Source organism: Erinaceus europaeus, unplaced genomic scaffold (genome assembly GCF_950295315.1).
Source record: "Erinaceus europaeus unplaced genomic scaffold, mEriEur2.1 scaffold_791, whole genome shotgun sequence".
NCBI lineage: Eukaryota > Metazoa > Chordata > Mammalia > Eulipotyphla > Erinaceidae > Erinaceus > Erinaceus europaeus.
Window position 1 is genome coordinate 32429 of NW_026647837.1, and position 27758 is coordinate 60186.

Consider the following 27758-nt stretch of genomic DNA (forward strand, 5'->3'; position numbering starts at 1 on the left):
CCTGAGACTGGGGCTCTTCTGTTCCTCACCCTGCTGTGTTGGCCTCTCCTCTGCAGCAATGGGATCCTCTACCAGTACCCCGACCGCACTGATGTCACCCCTCTGCTCTCGGTGAACATGGGGTGAGTGTCCCATGGGTGTGGGAGGGGCTGAGTGGGTGGGTTAGGAGTGGGCATCACTGTATGAAGGTCAAGGCTCTGCCTGAGCCTGGGACCCCGAGTTTCTGTCCAGGAGCCTGACCGGCATCCTGAAGGCTTCTTCAGGCTGGAGGCAGGGAGGGGACGCTGCCTTCCAGGGAAGCAAGAGAAGCTTCATCTGGGCTCAGGGACAGGGTTCACTCTGACAGGGGGTGGCATGTGGGGGTGGCAGCCCCTGGCCTGGGAGAAAATGGACACACACCTCCTTGGAGAACAACAGGCCCATAAGACGGAAGGTGAAGGGCTGGGTGGTGGTGCACTTGGCTGAGCGCGCATGTTACAGTGCACAAGGACCTGGGTTCAAGCCCCCGGTCCCCACCTGCAGGGGGAAAGCTTCATAAGTGGTGAAATAGGGCTGCGGGTGTCTCTGTCTCTCTCTCTCTGTCTATCTCCTCCTCCCCTTCTCAATTTCTGGCTGTCTCCAGTAAATAACTATAGTTAACAATAATAATAATACTAATAAAGAGCCTGAGAGAAAAAAAGGGAAGATAAAAATGTGGGGGTGGGGCATGGTACAGCCAGTTAAACGCACATATCACCATGCACGAGGACCTGGGTTCGAGCCCCTAGTCCCCACCTACAGCGAGGAGGCTTTAGTGGTGAGGCAGGTCTGCAGGTGTCTGTCTCTCTCCCTCTCTGTCTCCCCTTCCCTCTCAATTTTTCTCTGTCCTACCAAATCAAAATAGAAAGAAAAAAAGAATCTGGGGCCAGGTGGTGGCACACCTGGCTTCTTCTTCTTCTAGCGTTTGCCATAGCCGGTCAACAGTGTCAGGTTGAGCCTGATGTAAAGTTTCGAGACCTCCTTTGAATCTGGAGAGGTGGCAGTCGTTGACTATGTGGGTCATAGTCTGTCTGGAGCCGCAGGGGCAGTTTGGGTCGTCTCTGGCTCCCCAGCGATGGAACATAGCTGCGCACCAGCCATGGCCTGTTTGATAGCGATTGAGGAGGGCCCAGTCATAACGTGCTAGGTCAAAGCCGGGTTGACGCTTGCAGGGGTCTGTGATGAGGTGTTTGTTCTTGACCTCAGGTGACTGCCAACTCAGGTGTTCTTGGTGTTTGTTCTTGACCTCAGGTGACTGCCAGTTTCCAAGAGACTGGAACAGAGAAGTTCAGTGTAGGCATAGGGGACCAGATTGGGTGATGAGACGTCAAGCGTTGGACAGGGTGGGCGAAGATCTCCGCGTATATTGGCAGGTCCGGTCGAGCATAGACGTGGGAAATGAACTTAGATGATGCCGCATCCCGACGAATATCTGGCGGGGCGATGTTGCTAAGAACTGGCAGCCATGGAACCGGGGTGGAACGGATGGTTCCAGAAATGATCCTCATGGAGGAATATAATTTGGAATCGACCAAGTGGACATGGGGGCTACGGAACCATCCTGGGGCACAGTATTCTGCAGTGGAATAGCATAATGCCAGAGATGATGAGCGTAGTGTGGAAGTGCTCGTGCCCCATGAGGAGCTGGCCAGTCTTGCAATGATGTTATTCCTCGCGCCCACCTTTGCTGCAGTTTTTATGAGATGTTCGTGAAATGACAGGGTGCGATCGAGAGTAACGCCAAGATAGACTGGCTGGGCTTCATGCCGGATTCTCGTATCGTCAAGCTGCACATTAAGCTCACGCGAGGCCGAGGCATGGTGTAGATGGAAAACAGATGATACTGTTTTTGCAGTGCTAGGGATTAGTCGCCATTTTTTTACAGTAATCAGATATCAGAGACATGTCTTTCGTGAGTGTTTCCTCGAGGATGTCAAACTTGGATGCCTGAGTTGCACAGAAGATGTCATCGGTGTAGATGAACTTCCTTGAAGAAGTTTCTGGAAGGTCATTGATGTAAATATTAAATAGCGTAGGAGCCAGAACAGAGCCCTGGGGGAGGCCACTTGAGACAAGTCTCCATCTGCTAGACTTGTCACCCAGATGCACCCGGAATCTTCTGTTTTGGAGAAGAAACGATATAGTGTTGGCCACCCATGGCTACACCTGGCTAAGCTCACACATTAACAGTGCACGAGGACCTGGGTTCGAACCCCCGGTCCTCACCTGCAGGGGGAAAGCTTTGCAAGTGGTGAAGCAGGGCTGCGGGTGTCTGTCTGTCTGTCTCCCTCTGTATAGCCCCCTTCCCTCTTGATTTTTGGCTGTCTCTATCTCATAAATAGAGATACTAAAAATTAAAAAGAAAAAAAATTAATGTACTGCAGGGAGCAGTAGATTTGTAGTTTAGGCACTGGGCCCCAGCAATAACCCTGGCAGCAAAAAAGGAAGCAACAACAACAAAAAAGCTCTGAGAGGGCCAGAGCTGCTGACTGACGCTCTCCCTCTGCCCTGGCCGTGCGTGGGGGTCTAGAAGGGTCACGTTGATTCCTAGCTGAAAGGTGTGGGGCTGCTTTAACCCTCTTGAAGCTTTCACCCAGTGGAGCCTGGCTCACCTAGCAGCATCCCTCACCCCCCCCAGGGCTGCAGGGCAGGTGGGAAGAAGAGCCCCCCACCCCCCGAGTCCACACACTTGGAGCCAGAGCAGGGGAGCTCCCACCCAGGGCCGGGGCTGCCACCTCGATCTCGTCTCACCCTCGTCCTCTGGCCCAGGGGGGAACAGTGCGGCGGCTGCAGGAGATCCAACAGCGCGGATCGGCCCCACGCCTTCCAGGTCGTCCTTGCTGACCGGCCCTGCCTTGAGCTGAGCGCTGACAGCGAGGCTGAGATGGCCGACTGGATACAGCACCTTTGCCAGGCCGTGTCCAGAGGGGTAAGCTCTCTTCGTCTTCCCCGCTTCTCCCCCTGGCCTCCCACTCCGCCCCCATCCCAGCACCCCAAGGCTGCTGCTGCTTCTTTTTTTTTTTTCTTCTTTTTTTATTTTATTTTTTTGCCTCCAGGGTTATTGCTGGGGCTCAGTGCCTGCACCATGAATACACTGCTCCTGGAGGCTTTTGTTTTTCCCCCTTTTGTTGCCCTTGTTGTCATAGCCTTGTTGTGGTTATTATTGTTGTTGTTGATGTCATTTGTTGCTGGATAGGACAGAGAGAAATGGAGAGAGGAGGGGAAGACAGAGAGGAGGAGAGAAAGACAGACACCTGCAGACCTGCTTCACCACCTGTGAAGTGACTCCCCTGCAGGTGGGGAGCCCGGAGCTTGAACCCAGATCCTTATGCCGGTCCTTGCGCTTTGTGTCATGTGCGCTTAACCGGCTGTGCTACCGCCCAGCTCCAGATTCTATTTACTTTTTAATGAAAAAGATAGGAGAGAGAGAAAGAACCAGACATCACTCTGGTACATATGCTGCTGGGGATTGAACTCGGGACCTCATGCTTGAGAGTCCAGTGCTTTATCCATTACGCCACCTCCTGGACCCCTCCCACCCCCCACCCCCCAACCCCCGTTGGTCATTATGCCAGGCCAGGCCCCCTGCATTGCTTAACGCTGTGGTCTATTTGCATAATCATTGTTTTGCCTGAGACCCGCCCTGCCTACAGGGCATTGGTTTAATCCCCACTGGTTAGATGGAAGCTTGCTACTTTCGCACTCTTTTTTTCTCTCCACCCCTCTCCTACCCATTTCCTTTTCCGACCTGCCACTTCCGCTTCAGAAGATATAAAGGCATTTTTCTCTGATCAGTAAAGGGACTGCATTGCGTTCCCGCTCAGCCACGAGAGTTCCTGGTTCCTCTCCCTCGTCACTGAGTAAGCAGCAGCCTAGGTTGGCTCCAGTCAAGTTCTCTCCCCCGCGACGCAACCCGACACCCCCACACACACAGGGTGCTTCTCACAACCAAACCAACGGTCTTGGGCCACCTGTGAGGACCAAGACAAGACTCCACGGACAACCCAGGAGCAGACCCTGGAGAATGGGGTTAAAATATGATCACTCCTCCCAGAGAGCATGCTCAGACCGGCCCAGCTTGCCTGTCTCCTCACCCTGCAGGTCATCCCTCAGGGGGTAGCCCCCAGCCCCTGCATCCCCTGCTGCCTGGTCATCACTGAGGACCGCCTCTTCACGTGCCATGAGGACTGCCAGACCAGCTTCTTCCGCTCCCTGGGCACAGCCAAGCTGGCCGACATCAGCACCGTGTCCACAGAACCGGGCAAGGAGTACTGTGTCTTGGTGAGCCGGGTCGGGATGGTCGAGGCAGGCCAGGGAGGCCGTGCGCGCACTCACCTGGGACGCCGGCTGTCCCCTAGGACTTCTCCCAGGACGGCCAGCAGCCCCTCCCTCCCTGGGCCATCTACCTGAGCTGCACGTCTGAACTGGACAGATTCCTGTCTACACTGAGCTCTGGCTGGAGAACCATCTACCAGGTACCTCAGTGTCCTGGGCCCGGCAGAGGGGGGTCATTCCCTGGGAAAGAGGCCCCCAACTGCACCCAGGTCCTGGCCCTGCCGGGCACAGACCGAGGCAGGAGTCAGGGTCCTGAGCCACTAGCTCCAGGCAAACTCAGACAGGAGGACCGATGGGCAGACTCTGACTCCCGGTGGGTCTGAGGCTTGAGCTGAGCCCGGGAGCTGCCGCTCCTGGCCCCTGTCCCGAACAACGAAGTGCTGACAGGGTCGCCGGAGCCGTGCTCAGCCGCCGGAGGGCACGAGATGGGCAGAATGCCCCTCTTCACCCTCAGAACAACTCTGGGGTGAGGGAACAGCTATCAGCGAACAGGGCTAGCACTCCAGCTGCGCAGAGAGCCCTCCAGAGAGGGGGACCTTCTCCAGATGTGGAGGCTGGGGAGAGGAGAGTCACCCCCTCCCTCGGGGTAAGCCCCCAGCTGGGAAAGCGAGGGGCCGGAAGGAGCATGGCTGGGGCTACAGGGGGAGTGGACACTGCATGTGGGGGGTGGTTTCCATGCCTGCCCTGCCCCACCCCTGCTGGGAGCTGGGGGCCTACACTGCAGCCCTCACAGCATCCCTGTACCCCCCCCCCAGGTGGAGCTCCCCCGCAAGGCCATCAAAGAAGCCTCCACCAAGAAGTTCCAGGACGCCCTGAGCCTCATCCACAACGCCTGGCAGCGGAGCGACAGCCTGTGTCGCGGCAGAGCCTCCCGGGACCCCTGGTGCTGAGGAAGAGGCACCAGCGAAGGGAGGCCACGGAGTAGCACGCCCCGTCACCATCACCGTGCCACTCAGGGATAGGCTTCCACCTCCCCGAGAGAGGGCCCACCCCTGCCCAAGCAGTGGAGCCGCCGGGGGATGTGGGGGCATGGGAATGGGGTGCCTCTCCTCAGAGCACCCATAGGGGTACTCAGCACCCCGGGCATCCTGCCCAATGGGTGGGGACTAGAGAGAGCCAAGGGAGGGCGGGGAGCCTGAGCCCCGTGGGCTCTGCAGACACGGCTGCTGCTGCCGCCGGGTGGTGAGGAACGTGATGTCAGCCATGAGGGGGAACAGGAGGACCAGAGGGTCCCTCTCTCAGGTCACGCCCAGCCACGGTGCGCGTGACCTGGCCGTGTGCAGGGAGGCGGCAGCAGGGAAGCCACAGTGCTCGCAGTCTCACCAACTCCACCCCCAGGTGCACTGCTGCTGGCCTCGCCAGGCCCCGGGGGAGCCCTGCATGCCCACAGCCCCTTCCTCTCCCTGACCCCGGCAGTGCCCAAGGGACCCGGGAATCAGGCCATCTCCCTTCGTCGGGAGCAGGAGGGAAGGGAAGAGGCATGGCAAGGGGCAGAACCCACCAGCTGGTGTCTGCACTAGCACCCCTCTGGCCTCCACAGATGGTCAAGGCCAGGCTCCCTTGAGAGCTTTGCCCAGGGCCCTCTGGGAAAGGGGGAGGCAGGGGTCTGGGTTTTGTTTTTTTAAAAATAAAATAGACATGTTATATTGCCTAGACTTGTCTCTGGCCCTTACTGATCGGGGTAGAAAGAGGTGTGCCGGGAGTCAGGCGGTAGCACAGTGGGTTAAGCGCACGTGGCGCAAAGCACGAGGACTGGCACAAGGATCCCGGTTCAAGCCCCCGGCTCTCCACCTGCAGGGGAGTCGCTTCACAGGTGGTGAAGCAGGTCTGCAGGTGTCTGTCTTTCTCTCCCCCTCTGTCTTCCCCTCCTCTCTCCATTTCTCTCTGTTCTATCCAACAACGATGACATCAATAACAACAACAATAATAACTATAACAATAAAAACAAGGGCAACAAAAAGGGAAAATGAATAAATAAATATAAAAAAAAAAGAAAAGAAAGAGGCATGCCTTTTCCTCCTCCGCTGGCCCCCCTTCCCTTGGTCCTTTCATTCCGCAAAAAACCCTTCTCTCAGCTGCCCTGTGACCGCTCCAGGTACCAGGGTGGGGCATGGCCCTCAGTGGGTCAGTGAATGCAGGGCCTTGGGCCCCGATGGTTTCTTTCTTAATTTGTTTTAATCGACTTAATAATGATCGATAAGGCCGTAGGATAAGAGGGGCACAGCTCCACACGGTTCCCACCACCAGAGCTCCGTATCCCATCCCTCCATTGGAGGCTTCCCTAGTCTTTATCCCTCTGGGAGTGTGGACCCAGGGTCATTATGGGGAGCAGAAGGGGGAAGGCCTGGCTTCTGTCATTGCTTCTCCGCTGGACATGGACATTGGCAGGTAGATCCACACCCCCAGCCTCTCTCTTTCTCCCTTTCTTTCTTCCTTTATTTCTTCCTTCCTTTCTTTCTTTCTATCAATCTATCTTTCATTATTTATTTATTCTCTTTTGTTGCCCTTACTGTTTTTTTTATTGTTGTAGTTATTATTACTGTTGTTATTGATGTCATCATTGTTGGAAAGGACAGAGAGAAATGGAGAGAGGAGGGGAAGACAGAGAGGGGGAGAGAAAGACAGACACCTGCAGACCTGCTTCACCGCCTGGGAAGCGACTCTCCTGCAGGTGGGGAGCCGGGGGCTCGAACCAGGATCCTTACACAAGTCCTTGTGTTTCACGCCATGTGCGCTTAACTGGGATCCTTAAGCTGGTCCTTGAGCTTTGCACCACATGTGCTTAACCTGCTGTGCTACTGCCTGACTCCCATTTTTCTTTCTTTCTTTCTTTCTTTCTTTCTTTCTTTCTTTCTTTCTTTCTTTCTTTCCAGGGTTACCACTAGGGCTTAGTGCCTGCACTATGAAGCCACTGCTCCTGGAGGTTATTTTTTCCCCATTTTTGTTGCCCTTGTTGTTATTATTGTTCTTATTATTGCTGCTGTTGTTGCTGGATAGGACAGACAGAAATTGAGAGAGGAGAGGGGAGACAATAAGAGGGAGAGAAAGATAGACACCTGCAGGCCTGTTTCAGTGCTTGTGAAGTGACCACCCCGCAGGTGAGGAACCAGGGGCTCAAACCGGGATCCTTACGCAGGTCCTTGTGTTTCATTCCATGTGCGCTTGGCCCTCTGTGCTACTGCCCAGTCCCCCCACACACACACCAGCCTGTTTCTATCTTTCCCTAGTGGGGTAAGGCTCTGGGGAGGTGGGTTTCCAGGACACATTGGTGAGGTCGTCTGTCCAGTGAAGTCAGGTTGGTATCATGGTAGCATTTGCAACTTGGTGGCTGAAAAAGCATGAAGATAGAAAGCAGAACCAATAGAAATCTAAAAGTAACACTATAGCAGGTGAGACTTGGGGTGTTCATTTTGGAAAAGCTAGTAGGTCTACTTTAGGTCTATTCTAAGGGGTCCTATGACTTTACTAGTAATTTTTGCCTGAGCCCGACAGCTAACATGCAGGTGGGCCAAAGGCGCTGTCTGGGGAGACCTGGTTTCCTGACCTGCCTCCTGCCCTCCGTGTCCAGCAGTGTTCAGGGGAGGGGCAGCTCCCACCGTCCATCCACGGTAGGCATTCCTCCCTCCCCAGCACCGACAGAGGCCCAGAGGGTTCCAGGATCCGTCCAAGACGACGGGGTGGGAACGGCCAGAGGGCAACCGGTCTGCCAGATGCAGGGAGCTGAGAGGCTCCAGCCCCTCATCACTGTGATTGCCAGGACTCCGTGTCTGGGAGGGAAGGGAGACCCTCAAAGAGATGAGTGTGGGGGCTGCGGCCAGGGTTCCGGCATGGCTCTGGCTCTTAACTGGGACTCAGGTGGTGTGGTGAAAGCTACTATGGAGACAGACCTTGAGGTGGGCGGAGTGGTGCGCGGGCCTCAGTCTAAGCAGCCCAGCACCTGACAGAGCCCCCACCCCCACCTCCACCCCCACCCCCACGCTCACTCGGGGCAGAACTAAGCATGCCGAAGTACAACTGCCCTTAGACCTCCACTTCCCAGCGCCCAGGGACCCTGGCGTCTTTTTGCTGTTGTTCAGGCTTCACTGGCGGGGCCAGGTATCGCCCTTGGTTAAGCATACACATGACATTGAGCAAGGACCCAGGTTCAAGCCCCTGGTCCCCACCTACGGGGGGCAGGGGGGCTTCATGAGTGGTGAAGCAAGGCTGCAACTCTCTCTCTCTCTCTCTCTCTCTATTTCCTCCTCCCTTCTCAGTTTCTCTCTGCCTCTAATACATAAATTAATTAATTTAAAAAGAATTCCCTGACCCTGGTCGCCTTTTTCAGATAGAAAAGGGCGGTGGAGGGGGTGTGTGGGGCGCAGCTCAACACCAAGGCTGCGTCCAGTGGGCTGGGGCGGGGGCCGGCCTTGAAGCTGGGTTGTGATGCAGCAGAGCAGACGCTTTGCTCACTCAGGTGGTTTTGTCAGCCCCGTTCTGCAGTTCTGGACAGACAGGAGAGGAGCCAGAGGCAGGGGAACGTGAATTGCCAGCCACTGGGTGAGGTGCCGTGTGAGGCAGGCTCCACACGGCTCTAGTCCAGAAAGAACCCTTCTTGGGGGCCGGGCGGTGGTGCAACAGGTTAAGTGCACACAGTGTGAAGCCCAAGGACCAATGGAAGGAGCCCTCCAGCTCCCCACCTGCAGGGGGGTCGCTTCCCAGGCGGTGAAGCAGGTCTGCAGGTGTCTGTCTTTCTCTCCCCCTCTCTGTCTTCCCCTCCTCTCTCCATTTCTCTCTGTCCTATCCCAACAATGATGACTGTTGTTAAAATTCGGAGGCTCTAGCCGGCCGGTTTAGCTTCACGGGCGGGTAACAGAGACGCGGAGACAACGGCTGGGCAGGGCAGCTGTATTTCTTTATTCAGGAACAATGATTCATAAACTAAGACAAACTAATCACCAAACAGAACTTGGCTGTCTCTTTGCGGCGGCGCAAACACTCTTTCTTACTCTGGAACTCAGGAACTCTCTTACTCTGGAACTCAGGAACTCTCCAACTCTGGCACTCCCCGAACTCTCTCTCAAACTCTCGAACTCTGGAACTCTGGCGGGGTCCCTAGGGGCGGGGCCAAGCGGGCCCTCGAAATTAACAGGACTGATGCAATTCTCTTGGCGGGGGAGAACTACCCAATGTAAAGCATACAACAGATGACATCAATAATAACAACAATAATAACTACAACAATAAAAAAACAAGGACAACAAAAAGGAATAAATAAATAAATAAATAAATAAAAGATAATAAGGCACAGAGCCAGAGAGATAGCTCACAGGACAGGGCGCTATCCCAGTGCACAGCCCACATCAGGTTCCAGCACAGCACGAGGGCGAGGGGGTGATCCCATAGTACCAGAAGATGCTCTTATAACAGAGGCCTGGCGGTGGTGCGCCTGGGTAAGCACACACATTACAGTGCACAAGGATCCAGGTTCAAGCCCCTGCTCCACACCTGCAGGGGGAAACCTTTGCTATTGGTGAAGTAGGTTAAAAAATAAAAGATGCTCGGGAGTCAGGCAGTAGAGCAGCGGGTTAAGCACAGGTGGCGCAAAGCACAAGGACCGGCATAAGGGTCCCAGTTCGAGCCCCCACCTCCCCACCTGCAGGGGAGTCGCTTCACAGGCGGTGAAGCAGGTCTGCAGGTGTCTGTCTTTCTCTCCCCCTCTCTGTCTTCCCCTCCTCTCTTCATTTCTCTCTGTCTTATCCAACAACAACAATAATAATAACAGGAACAACAACAATGGAAAAAAGATAGCAACCAGAAGTGGATTCATAGTGCAGGCACTGACCCTTCTAGCGACAAACCTAAAAGGAAAGAAAGAAAAAAAAAAGAGCCCTTCTCTTATTTTGTAGCCTGGTCACACATGCAATTCCCCTGCTCTTAGGACAATTTCTTTTTTTTGTTATTATTTCAGAGAGAGGGAAAGACAGAGGCAGGCACACCACGTCACTGTTCCACCTTCCATGGAGTTACTGCTGCCAGCATGGGCTCAAACTCAGCTTCAAATGTTTTTTAAGATTTTTTTATTTTTATTTGTTAATAAATTTTTTAATCTTTATTGGATAGAGACATCCAGAAATTTAGAGGGAAGGGAGAGACAGAGAGGGAGAGAGACAGAGAGACACTTGCAGCCCTGCTTCACCACTTGCAAAGCTTTCCCCCTGCAGGTGGGGACTGGGGGCTCGAACCCAGTTCCTCCTCCTCCTCCTCCTCGTCTGTCTCCTTCTCCTCTTGTTCTTTTATTGCCATCGGGGTTATCTCTGGGCCTTGGTGCCTGCAGATGAATCTTTAGCTCCCGGTGACCATTCTTTCTTCTACCCCCTTTTCTCCTTTCTTTTATCAGCTAGGACAGAGAGAAATTGAGAGGGGAGGGGGAGATAGAGAGGGAGAGGGAAAGACAGACACCTGCGGACCTGCTTCACCATTTACGAAGCTTTACCCCTGTAGGTAGGGACTGGGGGCTTGAACCCCGGTCCTTGTGCATTGTAATATGTGTGCTCAACCAGGTGTGCCACCACCTGGCCCCTTAAGATTTTTTCTTAAATCTGTATTTATTATTTGATAGAGACAGAGAGAAGGTGAGAGGGATGGGGAAAGAGGAAGGGAGAGAGACCCCTGCAGCCCTGCTTCACCACTCCTGAAGCTTTCCCCCTGCAGGTGGGGACCAGGGGCTTGAACCTGGGTCCTTGCACACTGTAATGTGTGTGCTCAACCAGGTGCACTACTGCCTGGCCCCATCTCTGTCTTTCTGTCTTTCTTTAGATTTTATTTATTCATGAGAAAGATAGGAGGAAAGAGAAAGAACCAGACATCACTCTGGTACATATGCTGCCTGGGATTGAACTCGGGACTTTATGCTTGAGAGACCAATGCTTTACCCACTGCACCACCAAACCCAGTTTCAGACCCAGGTAGTGAGCTATGGCCAAGCCCTCCAAGGACCCTCTATACCCCTGTGTTACAAATGGAGAGGCCTCTGGGGTTACATAGTGGAGACAGCATTAGACTCTCAAATACAAGGTCTCAAGTTTGATCCCTGACATTGTTGTATATGTCAGAGTGATGATCTGGCCTTCTCTCTCTTGCTATTTCTTTTAATAAGCCTTTTTATAAATTTTTTTGTATTTATTTATTTTCCCTTTTGTTGCCCTTGTTGTTTTTTATTGTTGTTGTAATTATTATGTTGTTGTTATTGATGTCATCATTGTTAGATAGAACAGAGAGAAATGGAGAGAGGAGGGGGAGAGAAAGACAGACACCTGCAGACCTGCCTCACTGCCTGTGAAGCGACTCCCCTGCAGGTGGGGAGCCGGGGGCTGGAACCAGGATCCTTACGCCGGTCCTTGCACTTCATGCCACGTGTGCTTAACCCGCTGCACTACCGCCTGACTCCCTTAATAAGCCTTTTTTAAAAAATGTATTTATGGGAGTCAGGCGGTAGTGCAGTGGGTTAAGCGCAGGTGGCACACAGGCGGTGAAGCAGGTCTGCAGGTGTCTGTCTTTCTCTCCCCCTCTCTGTCTTCCCCTCCTCTCTCCATTTCTCTCTGTCCTGTCCAACAACGATGACAACAAGAATAATAACTACAACAATAAAACAAGGGCAAAAAAAGGGAATAAGTAAATAAAAATAAAAATAAATTTTAAATGTACTTATATTTAGATAGAAGAGAGAGAGAGAATGAGAGAGAGGGAGAGAGGGAGAGAGAGAGAGAGAGAGACTACAGCACCAAATCTTCCTTCAGTGTGGGCTCAAACCTGGGTCATGGCAAAGCAAGGCACTATCCAAGCGAGCTATTCTGATGGCCCAATAAATCAAGCTTTGAAAAAATGGAGAGGGGGCCCGACAGTGGTGCACCTGGTTAAGCGCACACATCACAGTGTGCAAGGACCCGGGTTCAAGCCCCTGGCCCCCACCTACAGGGGGAAAGCTTCACGAGTGGTGAAACAGGGCTGCAGGTGTCTCTTTGTCTCTCCCTCTCAATCTCCCCCTCCCCTCTCAATTTCTCTTTATCTAATAAGCAAATACATTTTAAAAAGGAAAAAGAAAAAAAATGGAAAGACTGATTCTCAGGAGAGGAGAGGAAAGGTGCCTTGTCCAGGTCACACACTTAGCAGAGCTCAGCTTCCAGAATGGTTCCCCAGGGCGGGTAGCCTTCCCTCCCTCTGCTCTCACGGGGAACGAGGAAAGGAAAGCCAAGAGCAGGAGGGACAGACACACAGACAAGACTGGGAGTGGGGCAGCCCACGCAGGTGGGACTCAGCAAGCTTCCAGGGCAGCTGCAAGGGGCTGGGTGAGCCCTAGGCTCTCGGGCACCTTCTCCGGGGAGTCACACCCTCCCGGGCCCCAGGTGACCTTTCCCCCAGATCCCAGGGTCCAGGCCCGCCCTTGGCCGCGGGAGGTGCGGGGACTGCTGGGATTGGTCAGAGCCAGATTGGTCAGAGCAGGCGTGTCCCAGGCTCCCACACGCCAAGGCAGAGCCCAGCAAGTAGACCCAGGCAGAAGCTGCCTGGCACAGGGGCCCTCCAGACATGGCCCGGGACTGCCTCTACCCCCTGCCCAGTGGCTGTGTGGGCATGAAGACGGCCTAGAAGCCTCCTGAGTCCATGGAGACAGTGGCCCCCGCTGTGGACCTGGTGCTGGGCGCCTCAGCCTGTTGCCTGGCTTGTGTCTTCACCAACCCCCTGGAGGTGGTGAAGACACGCATGCAGCTGCAAGGAGAGCTGCAGGCCCCGGGCACCTACCATCGCCCTTACCGGGGCTTGGTGGCGTCCACAGTTGCGGTGGCCCGTGCAGACGGGTGGTGGGGCCTGCAGAAGGGGCTGGCCGCCGGCCTGCTCTACCAGGGCCTCATGAACAGCGTCCGCTTCTACTGCTATGGCCTTGCGGGCCAGGCTGGCCTCACCCAGAGGCCAGGAGGCACCGTGGTTGCAGGGGCCGTGGCCGGCGCGCTGGGAGCCTTTGTGGCCAGTCCTGCCTACCTGGTGAGTACTGTGTCTCCATCCTCCAGCCCCTCAGGACCCAGCTCCATGGCCTCCCAGGGCCGGCCTGCTGGAATAAGTGAGGTGGGGCCGACTGGGTGGGGTTGCTGCCCAGTACATCCCGGCCCAGGGCTGGAGTCTGCCCCTTGGTCCAGAGTCCCGGGGTGGAGCCTTGGCCCTCGGTTCCTCGGGGTCCTCTCTACTGGTCCTGAGCCAGGCAAGGGGGTATGGAGGAGCTGACTCAGGCCCAGGGTGGCCCTTGTCCTCCCCTGATGTCTATGTAAGGAAAGAATAAAAGTCCTGGGGCCAGGTGGTAGTACTCCTGGTCAGGCGCCCACATTACAGCGCACAAGGATTTGGGTTCAAGCCCCTGGTCCCGGTCCCCACCTACAGGAGGAAAGCTTCACAAGTGGTGGAACAGGGCTGCTGGAGTCTGTCTCTTTCCCTCTCTAGCCCCTTTCCCTCTCCATTTCTCTGTCCTATAAAACAAAGTTAAACATATTTTATTTTATTTATTTATTTTCCCTTTTGTTGACCTTGTTGTCTTTTTATAGCTGTTGTAGTTATTATTGTTGTTATTGATGTCGTCATTGTTGGATAGGACAGAGAGAATAGGGAGAGGAGGGGAGGACAGAGAGGGGGAGAGAAAGACAGACACCTGCTGACCTGCTTCACCGCCTGTGAAGCGACTTCCCTGCAGGTGGGGAGCCGGGGGCTTGAACCAAGATCCTTATGCCGGTCCTTGGGCTTGGCGCCACATGCGCTTAACCCGCTGTGCTACCGCCCGACTCCTTAAAGTTAAATTTTTTTTTTAAATTTTTTAACCAGAGCACCGTTCAGCTCTGGTTTATGGTGGTGCAGGGGATTGAAGTTGGGACTTTGGAGCCTCAGGCATGAGAGTCTGTTTGCATAACCGTTATGCTATCTCCCCTCCGCCCTAATTTTTTTTAAATAAAAATATTTTTTAAAAAATAAGTAAAAATAAAAATCCTGGCTAGGCAGGTGGCTTACCCAGTAGAGTCCACACATTCTCATGCTTGAGGGCCACTGCTGTCACCTGGGGATGCCTGCAGGGAGGAAGCTTCGAGAGTGGTGCTGTGGCATCCCTCTTCTCTCTGTCTCACTCTCTCACCTTCTAATCTTAAAGAAAAAATGAAAAAAGGCAGATGAAGTAACCCACTTGAACACTGTGCTGCCATGCCGTGTGTACGAACCAGGTCCGAGCCTGACCTCCACTACACTGGAGAAAGCTTAAGTGCTACAGCCTCTTTCTCTCTCCCTCTCTCTCTCTCTCTCTCTCTCTCTTTCTCTCTCTGCACTTCTGCCTATCTCTGCCTTTAAAAAAAAAATCAATAAAACAGAAAGGGAGGAGAATAACGCCATGGAAGGCCGGGCAGTAGTGCACTAGGCTAAGTGCACATAGTACTAAGCGTAAGGACTCGCGCAAGGATCCCAGTTCGAGGTCCTGGCTTCCCACCTGCGGGCGGGGGGGGGGGGGTCACTTCACAAGCAGTGAAGCAGGTCTGCAGGTAATGTCTGTCTTTCTCTTCCCCTCTCTCTCTCTCCCCCTCTTCTCTCAATTTCTCTCTGTCCTATTCAACAACAATAGCAACAACAATGGGGAAAAGATGACCTCTAGGAGCAATGGATTCATAATGCAAGCACTGAGCAATAACCCTGGAGACAAAAATAAATAAAAAGAAAAAGAACAGCCCATATGTAACAGGGGCCTCGTGTCTTAAGTTGGCTACCCCACAGTCACTGTTCTAGTCCAAAGAACAGCTTTCCAAGGGTGAGTAGACAGTCCAAGAGAAGCTTAAGTAACTTTCTTGGGTTTGCAGCAAGGTTCAGACTCAAGTGAATGCCAAAGCCTCACCCTCAATCCAGCTCTCCATGCCCCTGAGGTGCAGGTGGGATTTGTGGAGTCTTGGGGTGGCGGGAAATTTTGAGGAGCCTCACAAAGCACCCTGCATTTTTCTGCCTCCAGGAGCCTGGCATTCCTTAAAACATTAAGCCAGCTCCCCCTGCTCCACCCTGCATTCCTGTTACTATGGCCTATCTATATAATCACTGTTTTGCCTGAAAGATCCCCACCCATTCCATTCCTTTGATCTATCTTCTTTCTACCCTCAAGACCCTCCCTGCCTGCAGGGCATTATTAATCCTACCAGTTAAAACCCTCGCAACAGTTGCTAAGGAAGTTCCTACCTTTCCAGCCCCTTTTGCCTTTCTCCACCCCTTTCCTAGCCATTTCCATTTCCGACTTGCCACTTCCAGGTCTGCTCTTTAAAAGCCTTGGCTCCCTGATCAATAAAGACATTGCATTGCCTCACCACCACGAGCTTGGTTCCTGAGTCATCTCCCTCACATAGCTGAGTGAGTAGCAGCCCAGGCTGGCTCCGGTCGAGTTCTCTCCAACCCAGAGAGCACACGCCCGGGAAGAGGCACCCCCACACTAGCCCGACATCGGGACACAGGTGTGGGCTGGGCAGGGGCACTCTCAGCCTCCATCCCAGCCCTTTGCCCCTCTCCTCTCCTAGGTCAAAACACAGCTGCAGGCCCAGACGGTGGCTGCAATGGCCGTGGGACACCAGCACCATCACCAGGTGAAGGGTCTGCCATCCCCCTGGGGTCTCCCCGGGCTGAGTAGGCTGGACAGGCTCCAGGGCTGGCAAGACTGCCCAGTGACTCTGTGTTCTCTCCCTGCAGAGCATCCTGGGGGCCTTAGAGACCATCTGGCGACAGCAGGGCCTGGCAGGGCTGTGGCGGGGCGTGGGAGGCGCCGTGCCCCGAGTCATGGTTGGCTCAGCTGCCCAGCTGGCCACCTTCACCTCTGCCAAGGCCTGGGTGCAAGATCAGCAGGTGAGGGCTGGGGAAATCTGTTCCCTGAGGGGACCACCAGCCTGGCCTTCTTCTTCCCTCTCTGTGTGGTCCACATCATACTCCAGCTGCTCCAGCTGGGTTCATACACAAGAAACCCCCCTGGGGGTGGTGACAGCTAGAGTCTCTCAAAACATAATGGCTCTGGGCAGGGAGTTAGCACAACAGTGAAGCAAAAAGACTTCTTTTTTTTAAAAAAATTTTAAAATATTTATTCCCTTTTGTTACCCTTGTTGTTTTATCATTGTAGTTATTATTATTATTGTTATTGATGTGGTTGTTGGATAGGACAGAGAGAAATGGAGAGAGGAGGGGAAGACAGAGAGAGGGAGAGAAAGACAGACACCTGCAGACCTGCTTCACCACCTATGAAGTGACTGCCCTGTAGGTGGGGAACCGGGGGCTCGAACCAGGATCCTTATGCCGGTCCTTGTGCGTCACGCCACGTGCACTTAACCTGCTGCACTACCCGCCCGACTCCCAAGACTTTTTTTTAATAAAATTTTTATTAGTGATTTAATAATTATCAACAAGATTAATTAGGGATACAATTCCATACAGTTCCCACCACCAGAGTTCCTATCCTGTCCCCTTTATTGGAAGCTTCCTCATTCTTTATCCCTCTAGAATATGGACCAGAATTCTTTTTTAAAAAGATTTTATTTATTTATTAATGAGAAACATAGAAGGAGAGAGAAAGAGCCAGACATCACTCTGGTACATGTGCTGCCGGGACTTGAACTCATGACCTCATGCTTGAGAGTCAAGGGCTTTATCCACTGCACCACCTCCCGGACCACTGGACCAAAATTCTTTATGGGCTGCAGAAGATGGAAGGTCTGGCTTCTGTAATTGCTTCTCTGCTGGACATGGGCGTTGGCAGGTTGGATCCATATTCCCAATCTGCTTCTTTCCTTTCTTTCTTTTAATTTTTTTCCCTTTTCTCGCCCTTGTTGTTTATCATTGTTATTATTGGTGTTGTTATTGCTGTCATCATTGTTGGATAGGACAGAGAAGAATAAGAGAGAGGAGGGGAAGACAGAGAGGGGGAGAGAAAGACAGACACCTGCAGACCTGCTTCACCGCCTATGAAGAGACTCCCCTGCAGGTGGGGAGCCGGGGGCTTGAACAAGGATCCTGATGCTGGTCTGTGAGCTTTACGCAATGTGCACTTAACCCGCTGCATCAACACCGGGCTCCCTCTTTTTTTCTTTCTTTTCTTTCTTAAGATTTCATTTATTTATGAAAAAGATAGGAGAAAGAACCAGACATTCCTCTGGCATATATACTGCCAGGGATTGAACTCGGGACCTCATGCTTGAGAGTCCAAAGCTTTATCACTGTGCTACCTCCTAGGCCAGCCCCAGCCTGTTTCTGTCTTTCCCTAGTGGGGCAGGACTCTGGGGAGGGGAGGTTCCAGGACACACGGGTGAGGTCGTCTATCCAGGGAAGTCAGGATGGAGTCCTAGTAGCATCTGCAACCTGGTGGCTCATCAGTGGTAAAACAGAAAGTAGGACAAATTCAATAAACAGGAGCCCAAAGGTGGGAATAGAGCAGCTGAAAGTCAGACTTTGAGTGTGGGAAGAAGGCGGGAAGTCTATTTTAGGAATGGTCCAAGGGGTCCAGACTTCAGTCATTGCCGAAGATTTTCTTCTTATGAAGGGAGTTCATGCTTTTACAGTGCAGCCTTTGTCACATGAGTACGATTTCGTGATGCACTAGACCCCTAAAGTTCCTTCCCACCCTTCCCTCCTCCTCTTTCCCCTGAGTTCCTTGCTTTGATGCGATCCACGGTAAAGACTTTCATGCCTGAGGCTCTGAGGTCTCAGGTTCAATCCCCCAAACCGCCATAAGATAGAGATGAGTAATGCTCTGGTTTAAAAACTAAAGTGGGGGTCATGACACTGGCCTTGAATCCAGCAGGAGTTGGATTGGGGGTGGGGGAGAGACCAGCAGTGCACCTCGAAGCTGTGAAGAGCTGGGGGTAGCAGGCTGGGAAACAGCAGGCGGGACGTCCCCTCTCCCATCCCCACCCCGCACACTCTCCTGGCCCCCAGATGCCGGGGAAGCCAGTGGAGGGAGCCGTGGGATCAGCGGCCTGTACTGTCCCCACAGTGGCTCCCCGAGGACAGCTGGCTGGTGGCCCTGACAGGAGGCATGATCAGCAGTGTTGCCGTGGCTGCCGTCATGACCCCGTTCGACGTGACCAGCACCCGTCTGTACAACCAGCCTGTGGATGGAGCAGGCAGGGTGAGCCAGGCAAGGGGTGAGGGAGGCTGGGGAGCTGGGGATGCCCCTCAGCACAGGCGGCTAGACAGACATGCTTGAAAACCCAGTGCTTTGTCCACCGCGCCACCTCCTGGACCAGGCTAGACAGACATGAAACACACACATCCTGGTGCCTTAACCTGGCTTCTTGCCGGGCACCCGTGGCCCAAACATTGTGCTAAAAGCTTATTGTTTTAAAGGAAAATTTACTTCTTTTAAAAAAAATCTTTTTATTTATATATTACTGGGTAGAGACAGAGAGAAATTGAGAGAGGGGCAGGGGTAGATAGCATAATGGTTATGCAAAGAGATTCTTGTGCCTGAGGTTCCAGAGTCCCAGGTTCAATCCTCTGCATTGAGCAGTGCTCTGATAAAAATAAAAAAAATAATAAAATAAAACAAAATAAAGAAGCTGAGAGGGGAGGGGGATACAGAGAGGGGAAGATTCAGAGAGACACCCGCAGCCCTGATTCACCATTCGTGAAGCTCTCTACCCTGCAGGTGGGGACCGGGGGCTTGAACCTTGATAAAAGCTGTTTCACATTCAGAGTTTATTCCCTCTCCATGACCATCTTCACTTATTTTTTATATATTTTATTTATTTATTAACGAAAAAGAGAGAAGGAGAGAGAGAGAGAAAGAACCAGACATCACTCTGGTACCTGTGCTGCTGGGGATTGAACTCAGGACCTCAAGCCTGAGAGTCCAATGCTTTATCCACTGCGCCACCTCCCGGACCACACTTCTTCTTTTTTTACATAAAAGTTATTTTACTTTTTTAATATTTTGTTGATTTAACATTTTTATTATATTTATTTATTTATTGAATAGAGACAGCCAGAAATAGAGAGGGATGGGGGAGATAGAGAGGGTGAGAGACAGGGAGACACCTGCAGCCCAGCTTCACCACTCGCAAAGCTTTGCTCCTGCAGGTGGGGACAGGGGGCTTGAACCCGGGTCCTTTTGCTCTGTAACTCAACCAGGTGTGCCTTTGATTGATGGATGGATTTACTTATTTACTAGACAGAGACAGAGAGAAGCTGAGATGAAAGGGGGAGATTAAAAGGGAGAGACTGAGAGACACCTGCAGCACTGCTCCACAGCTGTGAAGCTCTCCCCTTCAAGTGGAGACCGGGGCTTGAACCTGTATTGCTGTGCATGGAAATGTGTGTGCTCTTCTGGGTGCAGCAGCCATCCGGGCACAACCACCTTCATTTTCTCCTTTGAAAAATATTCATTTATTAATGAGAGAAAAGGAGAGAGAGAGAGAGAGATGGGGTGGAACATGTGGTGGTGCACCTGGTTGAATGCACATGTTACAATGCACAAGACCCGGGTCCAAGCCCTCATTTTCCACTTGCAGAGGGAAAGCTTTGCGAGTGGTAAAGCAGTGTGGCAGGTGTCTCTTTGTCTCTCTCTTTCTCTATCACCCCTCCCCTCTCGATGTTTGGTTGTGTCTATCAAATAAATATAATTTTAAAAAGTAAATTAAAAAATAATTTAGGAGAGTCGGGCCATGGCACGGCGGGTTAAGTGCAAGTGGTGCAGAGCATAAGGACCGGTGGAAGGATCCCAGTTTGAGCCCCCGGCTCCCCACCTTCAGAGGAGTCGCTTCACAGGTGGTGAAGCAGGTCTGCAGGTGTCTGTCTTTCTCTCCCCCTCTCTGTCTTCCCCTCCTCTGTCCATTTCTCTCTGTCCTATCCAACAACAATGACATCAGTAATAACTACAACAATAAAACAAGGGCAACAAAAGGGAAAAAATAAATATTTTAAAATAATAATAATTTAGAGAGAAGGGGGATCAGAGCATCATTCTAGCATATTCCATACCAGGGATCCAACTTGGGACTACTTGCTTGAGAGTCTAATTCTTTCTTTCTCTCTTTATTTTATTGCCTCCAGAGTTATCACTGCGGCTTAGTACACTTGGTGGTACTATGAAACCACTGCTCCTGGTAGCCATCTTCTCCCCATATTTTTGTTGGGTAGGACAGAGAGATATTGAGAGGGGGAGGGGAAATAGAGAGAGATAGAGGCAGACAGACACCTGCAGACTTGCTTCACCGCTTGTGAAGTGTTGCCCTTGCGGGTGGGGAGCCGGGGCTCAAACCTGAATCCTTGTATTAGGTCCTGGTGCTTAATACTATGTGCATTTAACCCAGTGCAACACCATCCAGCCCCCTGAGAGTCCAATTATTATTTTTTAAATATTTATTTATTCCATTTTGTTGCCCTTGTTTTATTGTTTTAGTTATCATTGTTGTTATTGATGTCGTCATTGTTGGATAGGACAGAGAGAAATGGAGAGAGGAGGGGAAGACAGAGAGGGGGAGAGAAAGACAGACACCTGCAGACCTGCTTCACCGCCTGTGAAGCGACTCCCCTGCAGGTGGGGAGCCGGGGCTCGAACCGGTCCTTGCGCTTTGTGCCATGTGCGCTTAACCCGCTGCGCTACCCCCCAACTTCCGGGAGTCCAATTCATTATTCACAGTGCCACCTCCCACTTTGTTTTCCTGCTGGGGAAACTGAGGCTGAATGACTTGTCTGCAGTCTGCAACACACAACTGGGGAGCCCGAGTTGGAATCTAGGTCTGACCCCACAATCTCACAGATGCACATGCCAACAGGGGACATCACAGACCCCAAGACAGGTTGTACCTGACATCCAAGTGCCCTCCAGGGCGGGTGGTGGCGCACCTGACTGAGTGTACGTGTTACCATGTGCAGGGATCCAGATCTGAGCCCCAGGTCCCCACCGGCAGGGGGAAAGCTTTGCGAGTGGTGGAGCAGTGTTGAAAGTATCTCTCTGTCTCTCTCCCTCTATCACCCCCTTCCCTCTTGATTTCTGGATGTCTCTATCCCATAAATAAATATAATAAAAAAGAATTAAAAATAATAATGCACAAAGACCCAGGTTCAAGCCCCCAGACCCTCCCTGCAGGGGAAAACTTCTCGAGTGATGAAGTAGCATTGCAGGTATCTCTTTTTCTCTCTATCTCCCCTTCTCTCTCCATTTCTGACTGTCTCTACCCAATAAATAAATAAAGATAATAAAACATTTTTTTAAAAAGTGCCCTCCAGGGAGTCGGTCGGTAGCGCAGTGGGTTAAGCGCACGTGGTATAAAGTGCAAGGACTGGCATGAGGATCCCGGTTCGAGCCCCCGGCTCCCCACCTGCAGGGGAGTCACTTCACAGGCGGTGAAGCAGGTCTGCAGGTGTCTGTCTTTCTCTCCCCCTCTCTGTCTTCCCCTCCTCTCTCCATTTCTCTCTGTTCTATCCAACAACGACGACATCAGTAATAACTACAACAATAAAACAACAAGGGCAACAACAGGGGATAAATTTAAAAAAAAAAATACTTTTTTTTTAAAGTTTCCTCCACTGAATCAGGGGAGACATCTTGTGTACCCCATGCCAAGCTGAACCCCCTGAACCTGAAGCAGGATGTCCTTATTTTATTTTATTTTTTACAATCTCACAAATAACCACTTAATTAATATGAGAGGGGAAAAATGGACCGAACGTCTCAAACCTTTCGATGCACAGACCATAGGCTGAGTACATGTTCCTTCAATATAAGCACTTCAGACTTCAAATTGGAAATCATATTGAATCTTAACAGTGGGATCAAACTGTGAATACATTTCTAATAATGACTTGTTCTCTGTAATATTGTCTTCAGAAAGCTTAGGCCAGGGAGAACAGAAGGAACTAGTGACATTACTTTACAAGATACAGCTATACACAAACATCATAAAAGGCCATAAACGATGCTGAGGTCTGGCATGATACAGCTAATCCCAACAATAGGATCCTCAAAGTCAACCCAACCGCCAAATGATCTGGTCACAGCTACAACTATCCACTGCCTTCTCAAACCCCAAGACAGCAGGAACCCTCCCCTTTCTCTATAAAGCCCATGTTTCTTCCAGTCCCGAAACCTCTAGGGTGGGGCCCACCTTCCTGCATTCCTCTCCCAGTTCACCCCGACTGGTACTGCACCCGCTGATGCCAACCTAGCCAGTGCAGGAGAACCACCTCTGCATGCTTCCCCTCGGAATGCGCCCAAAGGCGGCAGGCGTGGGATGTCCACTCCTCAGCCTCATCACTCTGGTGAGACTGTTCCTGGCTCAGAGGATTTCTTATCCATGTCACGCACTTCTCTTTTTTTTTTTTTTAAGACTTTAAAAAATATATTTATTTATTCATTTTCCCTTTTTGTTGCCGTGGTGGTATTTTTTGTTGTAGTTATTATTGTTATTGTTGTTGGATAGGACAGAGAGAAATGGAGAGAGGAGGGGAAGACAGGGGGAGAGAACGACAGACACCTGCAGACCTACTTCACCGCCTGTGAAGCGACTCCCCTGTAGGTGGGGAGCCGGGGGTTCAAACCATGATCCTTCTGCTGTTCCTTGCGCTTTGCACTACCTGCGCTTAACCTGCTGTGCTACTGCCCAACTCCCAATTTCAAGCACTTCTTTTTTTTTTTCTTTATTGGGGAATTAATGTTTTACATTCAACAGTAAATACGATAGTTTGTACATGCATAACATTCCCCAGTTTCCCATATAACAATACAACCCCCACTAGGTCCTCTGTCATCCTTCTTGGACCTGTATTCTCCCCATCCACCCACCCCCACCCCAGAGTCTTTTACTTTGGTGCAATACGCCAATTCCAGTTCAGGTTCTACTTGTGTTTTTTTTTTTTTTTTTTTTTCCGATCTTGTTTTTCAACTTTGGCCTGAGAGTGAGATCATCCCATACTCATCCTTCTGTTTCTGACTTATTTCACTTAACATGAATTTTTCAAGGTCCATCCAAGATCAGCTGAAAACGGTGAAGTCACCATTTTTAACAGCTCAGTAGTATTCCATTGTGTATATAGACCACAACTTGCTCAGCCACTCATCTGTTGTTCGACACCTGGGTTGCTTCCAGGTTTTGGCTATTACAAATTGTGCTGCCAAGAACACATGTGTACACAGATCTTTTTGGATGGGTGTGTTGGGTTCCTTAGGATCTATCCCCAGGAGAGGAATTGCAGGATCATAGGGTAGATCCATTTCTAGCCTTCTGAGAGTTCTCCAGACTGTTCTCCACAGAGGTTGGACCAATTGACATTCCCATCAGCAGTGCAGGAGGGTTCCTTTGACCCCACACCCTTTCCAGCATCTGCTGCTGCTACCTTTTCTGATGTATGACATTCTCACAGGAGTGAAGTGGTATCTCATTGTTGTCTTGATTTGCATTTCTCTGACAATCAGAGACTTGGAGCATTTTTTTCATGTGTTTCTCGGCCTTTTGGATCTCTCTGTGGTGAATATTCTGTCCAAGTCCTCCCCCCATTTTTGGGTGTGGTTATTGGTTGTCTTGTTGAGTTTGGCAAGCTCTTTATATATGTTGGTTATTAAACTCTTATCTGATGTATGGCATGTAAAGATCTTCTCCCATTCTGTGAGGGGTCTCTTGGCTTGGGTAGTGGTTTCTTTTGCTGTGAAGAAGCTTTTTAATTTAATGTAGTCCCATAGGTTTATACTTGCCTTAGTTTTCTTTGTAATTGGATTTGTTTCATTGAAGATGTCTTTAAAATTGATGCGGAAAAGAGTTCTGCCAATATTGTCCTCTAAGTATCTGATAGTTTGTGGTCTAACATCCAAGTCCTTGATTCACATTTGGTGAAATACAGTGATTCAGTTTCATTCTTCTGCATGTTTCAACCCATTGTTTCCAACACCATTTGTTGAAGAGACTCTGCTTTCCCCATGTAATAGTCTGGGCCCCTTTGTCAAAGATTAGATGTCCATAGGTGTGGGGGCTCACTTCTGGGCTCTCAATTCTATTCCACTGGTCAGTGTGTCTGTTCATGTTCCAGTACCAAGCAGTTTTGATGACAATGGCCCTATAATACAGTTTGAGATCTGGGAGTGGGATGCCTCCAGTTCAGTTCTTTTTTCTCAAGATTGCTTTGGCAATTCTAGGTCTTTTCTGGTTCCAGATAAACATTTGTAGCATTTTTTTTATTCTCCTAAAAAAATGTGCTTGTGATCTTGATGGGGATAGCATTAAATTTGTAGATGGCTCTCACACACTTCTTAACAAAACCTCAGCACCATCCTCGTCTCTGGTTATTGGCTCTCAACAACATTCTTCTGGTGCTCAGAGTGATATTTCTTTCTTTCTTTTCTTTTCTTTTATTTTTTTTAAATATTTATTTTATTTATTTATTCCCTTTTGTTGCCCTTGTTGTTTTATTGTTGTAGTTATTATTGTTGTTGTTGTTGTTGGATAGGATAGAGAGAAATGGAGAGAGGAGGGGAAGACAGAGAGGAGGAGAGAAAGATAGACACCTGCAGACCTGCTTCACCGCCTGTGAAGCGACTCCCCTGCAGGTGGGGAGCCGGGGTTCGAACCGGGATCCTTATGCCGGTCCTTGTGCTTTGCGCCACCTGCGCTTAACCCGCTGCGCTACAGCCCGACTCCCTCTTTCTTTCTTTTATTTTTTATATTTATTTATTTTTCCCTTTTGTTGCCCTTGTTGTTTTTTTGTTGTAGTTATTATTATTGTTGTTATTGATGTCATCATTGTTGGATAGGACAGAGAGAAATGGAGAGATGAGAGGAAGACAGAGAGGGGGAAAGAAAGACAGACACCTGCAGACCTGCTTCACCGCCTGGGAAGCGACTCCCCTGCAGGTGGGGAGCCAGGAGCTCGACCCCTTTCTTTTTATTTTATTTATCTTTAAAATAACTTTATTTATTTATTGGATAGAGACAGCCAGAAATTGAGAGGAAGGAGGGAGATGGAGAGGAGAGACAGAGAGACACCTGCAGCCCTGCTTCACCACTTGTGAAGCTTCCCTGCTGGCAGTTGGGGACCAGAGGCTTGAACCCGGTCCTAGAGCACTGTATTGTGAGCGCTTGGCCAGGTGCACCACCACCGGGCCCCACATCTCTCTTCCTTCCTTTCTTCCTCTTCTTTAGATAGAAGCAGAGAGGTAGAGAGAGACAGTGAGAGAGAGACCACAGCACTGAAGCTTCTTTCAGTGAGACGGGCTGGGCTCAGACCTGGATGGATTGTACATATGGCAAAGCAGAGTGGTATTCAGGTGAGACAGTTCACTGCCCCTCCACTTCCGTTCTTTTTAAAAATTTTTATTATTTATTTTCCCTTTTGTTGCCTTTGTTGTTTTATTGTTGTTGTAGTTATTGTTGTGATTGATGTCGTCGTTGTTGGATAGGACAGAGAGAAATGGAGAGAGGAGGGGAAGACAGAGAGGAGGAGAGAAAGACAGACACCTGCAGACCTGCTTCACCGCCTGTGAAGCGACTCCCCTGCAGGTGGGGAGCCGGGGGCTCGAACCGAGATCCTTGCGCCAGTCCCTCATGCCGGTCCTTGCGCTTTGAGCCACGTGCGCTTAATCCGCTGCGCGACCCCCCAACCCCCCTCCCATCCCAGAGAGTGATCCTTCCATGAGCAGGTCCCAAGAAGACAAGCAGGAACACTAGTGTCTCTGGGACGCACTGTCTGCTCTCTGTCTGGACAAAATCATGATTCTTCTATGAGCTGTTCTGATCTTGGCTTGACCAGCAGATAGGTCACACCCCAGTAAGACTAGCTTCTTGACTACTCATTTCCTGTTCAAATCCTCCTTTGCGGTAGGACAGAAGGCTAGGAGTTGAAATCTTCTTTGCAGTTTCTGTGATTACGTGTTCTAGAGGTTTCCAGATCTGAAATGCATAGCGACCAGCAAACGCCGGCCATCAGACTTTGTGCCGGGCACCCGTCGATGTCTGCCTCTGCCCATCTCTGCCCATCTGTTTGTGGGCAGCGGGTACTCGGCTTATTGAAGCCCTTCTCCAGAGGAGGCGGCCCTGACAGGGCGAGGAGGTCCCTTTCGAATAACGATAGCCTGGAGGGCCACCTGTTTGATACACTGCCCAGTTATCAGGGGCGCTGGGACACGCCCAGACATACCGGCAGTGTCCGCCCGGTCCCGGGGTCCCTATCGTGATGCTGTTCGTGTCTGTCCCCAGGGGCAGCTGTATGCAGGCCTGACTGACTGCCTGCTGAAGATCTGGAAGCAGGAAGGACCCCTGGCACTCTATAAGGGCCTGGGCCCTGCCTACCTGCGCCTGGGCCCCCACACCATCCTCAGCATGCTTTTCTGGGACGAGCTCCGGAAACTGGCTGGACGGAGCCAGCGCCAGAACCTGTAGGCACTGTCCCTCACCTTGGCATCCTGATGCCACGAGGACTTGCAAGGAACCCGTGAACCACTCCAGCCAGGAATGGCTGCCCCGGCACCCGGCCCAGGCCCAGGCCCAGGCCCAGGTCCTGCTAAAGCTGCAGGAGCCCGTGGACAGCTCTGGTCCACCCAGCCTCCATGTTCCCGCAGGACCAGAGCATCCGCCCTGAATGTACCTCCCTCTGCTCGTCAGAAAGCTCTCGCCCCACTCCATGCTGGACCCACTTCCCAGAGGCTTACTCATGGCTGTAACTGCTCCCGGTGTGAGCATCACAGGGAGACAGGTCACTTCTGTGTCGTGAGACAGGAGAAATCCTTCCCTTACTGATGAGAAGAAACAGGTGTGAGCGAGGAGACAGCATCATGGTTATGTAAAGATACACTAGGGGGGAGTCGGGTGGTAATGCAGCGGGTTAAGCGCACGTGGCGTGAAGCACAAGGACCGGTGTAAGGATCCCGGTTCGAGCCCCCGGCTCCCCACCTGCAGGGGGGTCGCTTCACAGGCAGTAAAGCAGGTCTGCAGGTGTCTGTCTTTTTCTCCCACTCTCTGTCTTCCCCTCCTTTCTCCATTTCTCTCTATCCAACAACGACATCAATAACAACAATAACTACAACAACAACAATAAAAAAGGGCAACAAAAGGGAAAATAAATAAATAAATAAATAAAAAAAAAAAAAAAAGATACACTAGGGCCTATGGCTCAGAGATCCCAGGTTCAATGGCAGCACCAGCATAAGCCAACAGCAGGTTCAGAGAGTTACGTGGCTTCGACCAAGGTCGCACAGTCTAAGGGGCGGGGCAGTCAGGATGCAACCCTGCTCTGCCAGCCCTGAGCTGCATCCTTGGCAAAGGTTCTTCTCCGCCAAGACCACAGGACTTGAATACTCCTGAGGGGCCCACTGTCCACAAAGGGAGCCTGGTTGCTCCTTGAGGCCCATGCCATCATTTATGTAGTCTGCTGGGGGTGGAAACAACAAAGTGACCCTCTCGCTG

The 27758-nt window shown here is 51.4% G+C and overlaps 2 protein-coding genes across 5 annotated transcripts in view; both read left to right on the forward strand.

Annotated features, from left to right (window-relative positions):
* PLEKHM2 (pleckstrin homology and RUN domain containing M2) overlaps positions 1-6004 on the forward strand; it is a 32721-nt gene extending 26717 nt beyond the window's left edge. For both annotated transcript variants that reach the window (XM_060184433.1, XM_060184434.1), the window contains 5 exons: positions 57-122; positions 2788-2947; positions 4120-4299; positions 4377-4493; positions 5109-6004. In XM_060184433.1, the coding sequence (XP_060040416.1) occupies positions 57-122; positions 2788-2947; positions 4120-4299; positions 4377-4493; positions 5109-5243 (658 nt within the window). In that variant the 3' untranslated portion in view covers positions 5244-6004. The remainder of the gene's footprint in view (positions 1-56; positions 123-2787; positions 2948-4119; positions 4300-4376; positions 4494-5108) is intronic.
* Positions 6005-12831: 6827 nt separating this feature from the next.
* Positions 12832-27445, forward strand: SLC25A34 (solute carrier family 25 member 34). Of its 3 annotated transcripts, none has more exons than XM_060184436.1 (5): positions 12838-13368; positions 15906-15971; positions 16075-16227; positions 18362-18496; positions 21008-21637. In XM_060184436.1, the coding sequence occupies exons 1-5, from the start codon at positions 12991-12993 to the stop codon at positions 21053-21055; spliced, it is 780 nt and encodes a 259-aa protein (XP_060040419.1). In that variant the 5' UTR covers positions 12838-12990; the 3' UTR covers positions 21056-21637. The 3 variants fall into 3 exon arrangements, with proteins under 3 accessions (XP_060040420.1, XP_060040419.1, XP_060040418.1); XM_060184435.1 differs by lacking the exon at positions 21008-21637 and adding an exon at positions 26553-27445 and having other exon boundaries at positions 12846-13368; XM_060184437.1 differs by lacking the exons at positions 18362-18496; positions 21008-21637 and adding an exon at positions 26553-27445 and having other exon boundaries at positions 12832-13368.
* The last annotated feature ends 313 nt before the right edge of the window (positions 27446-27758 follow it).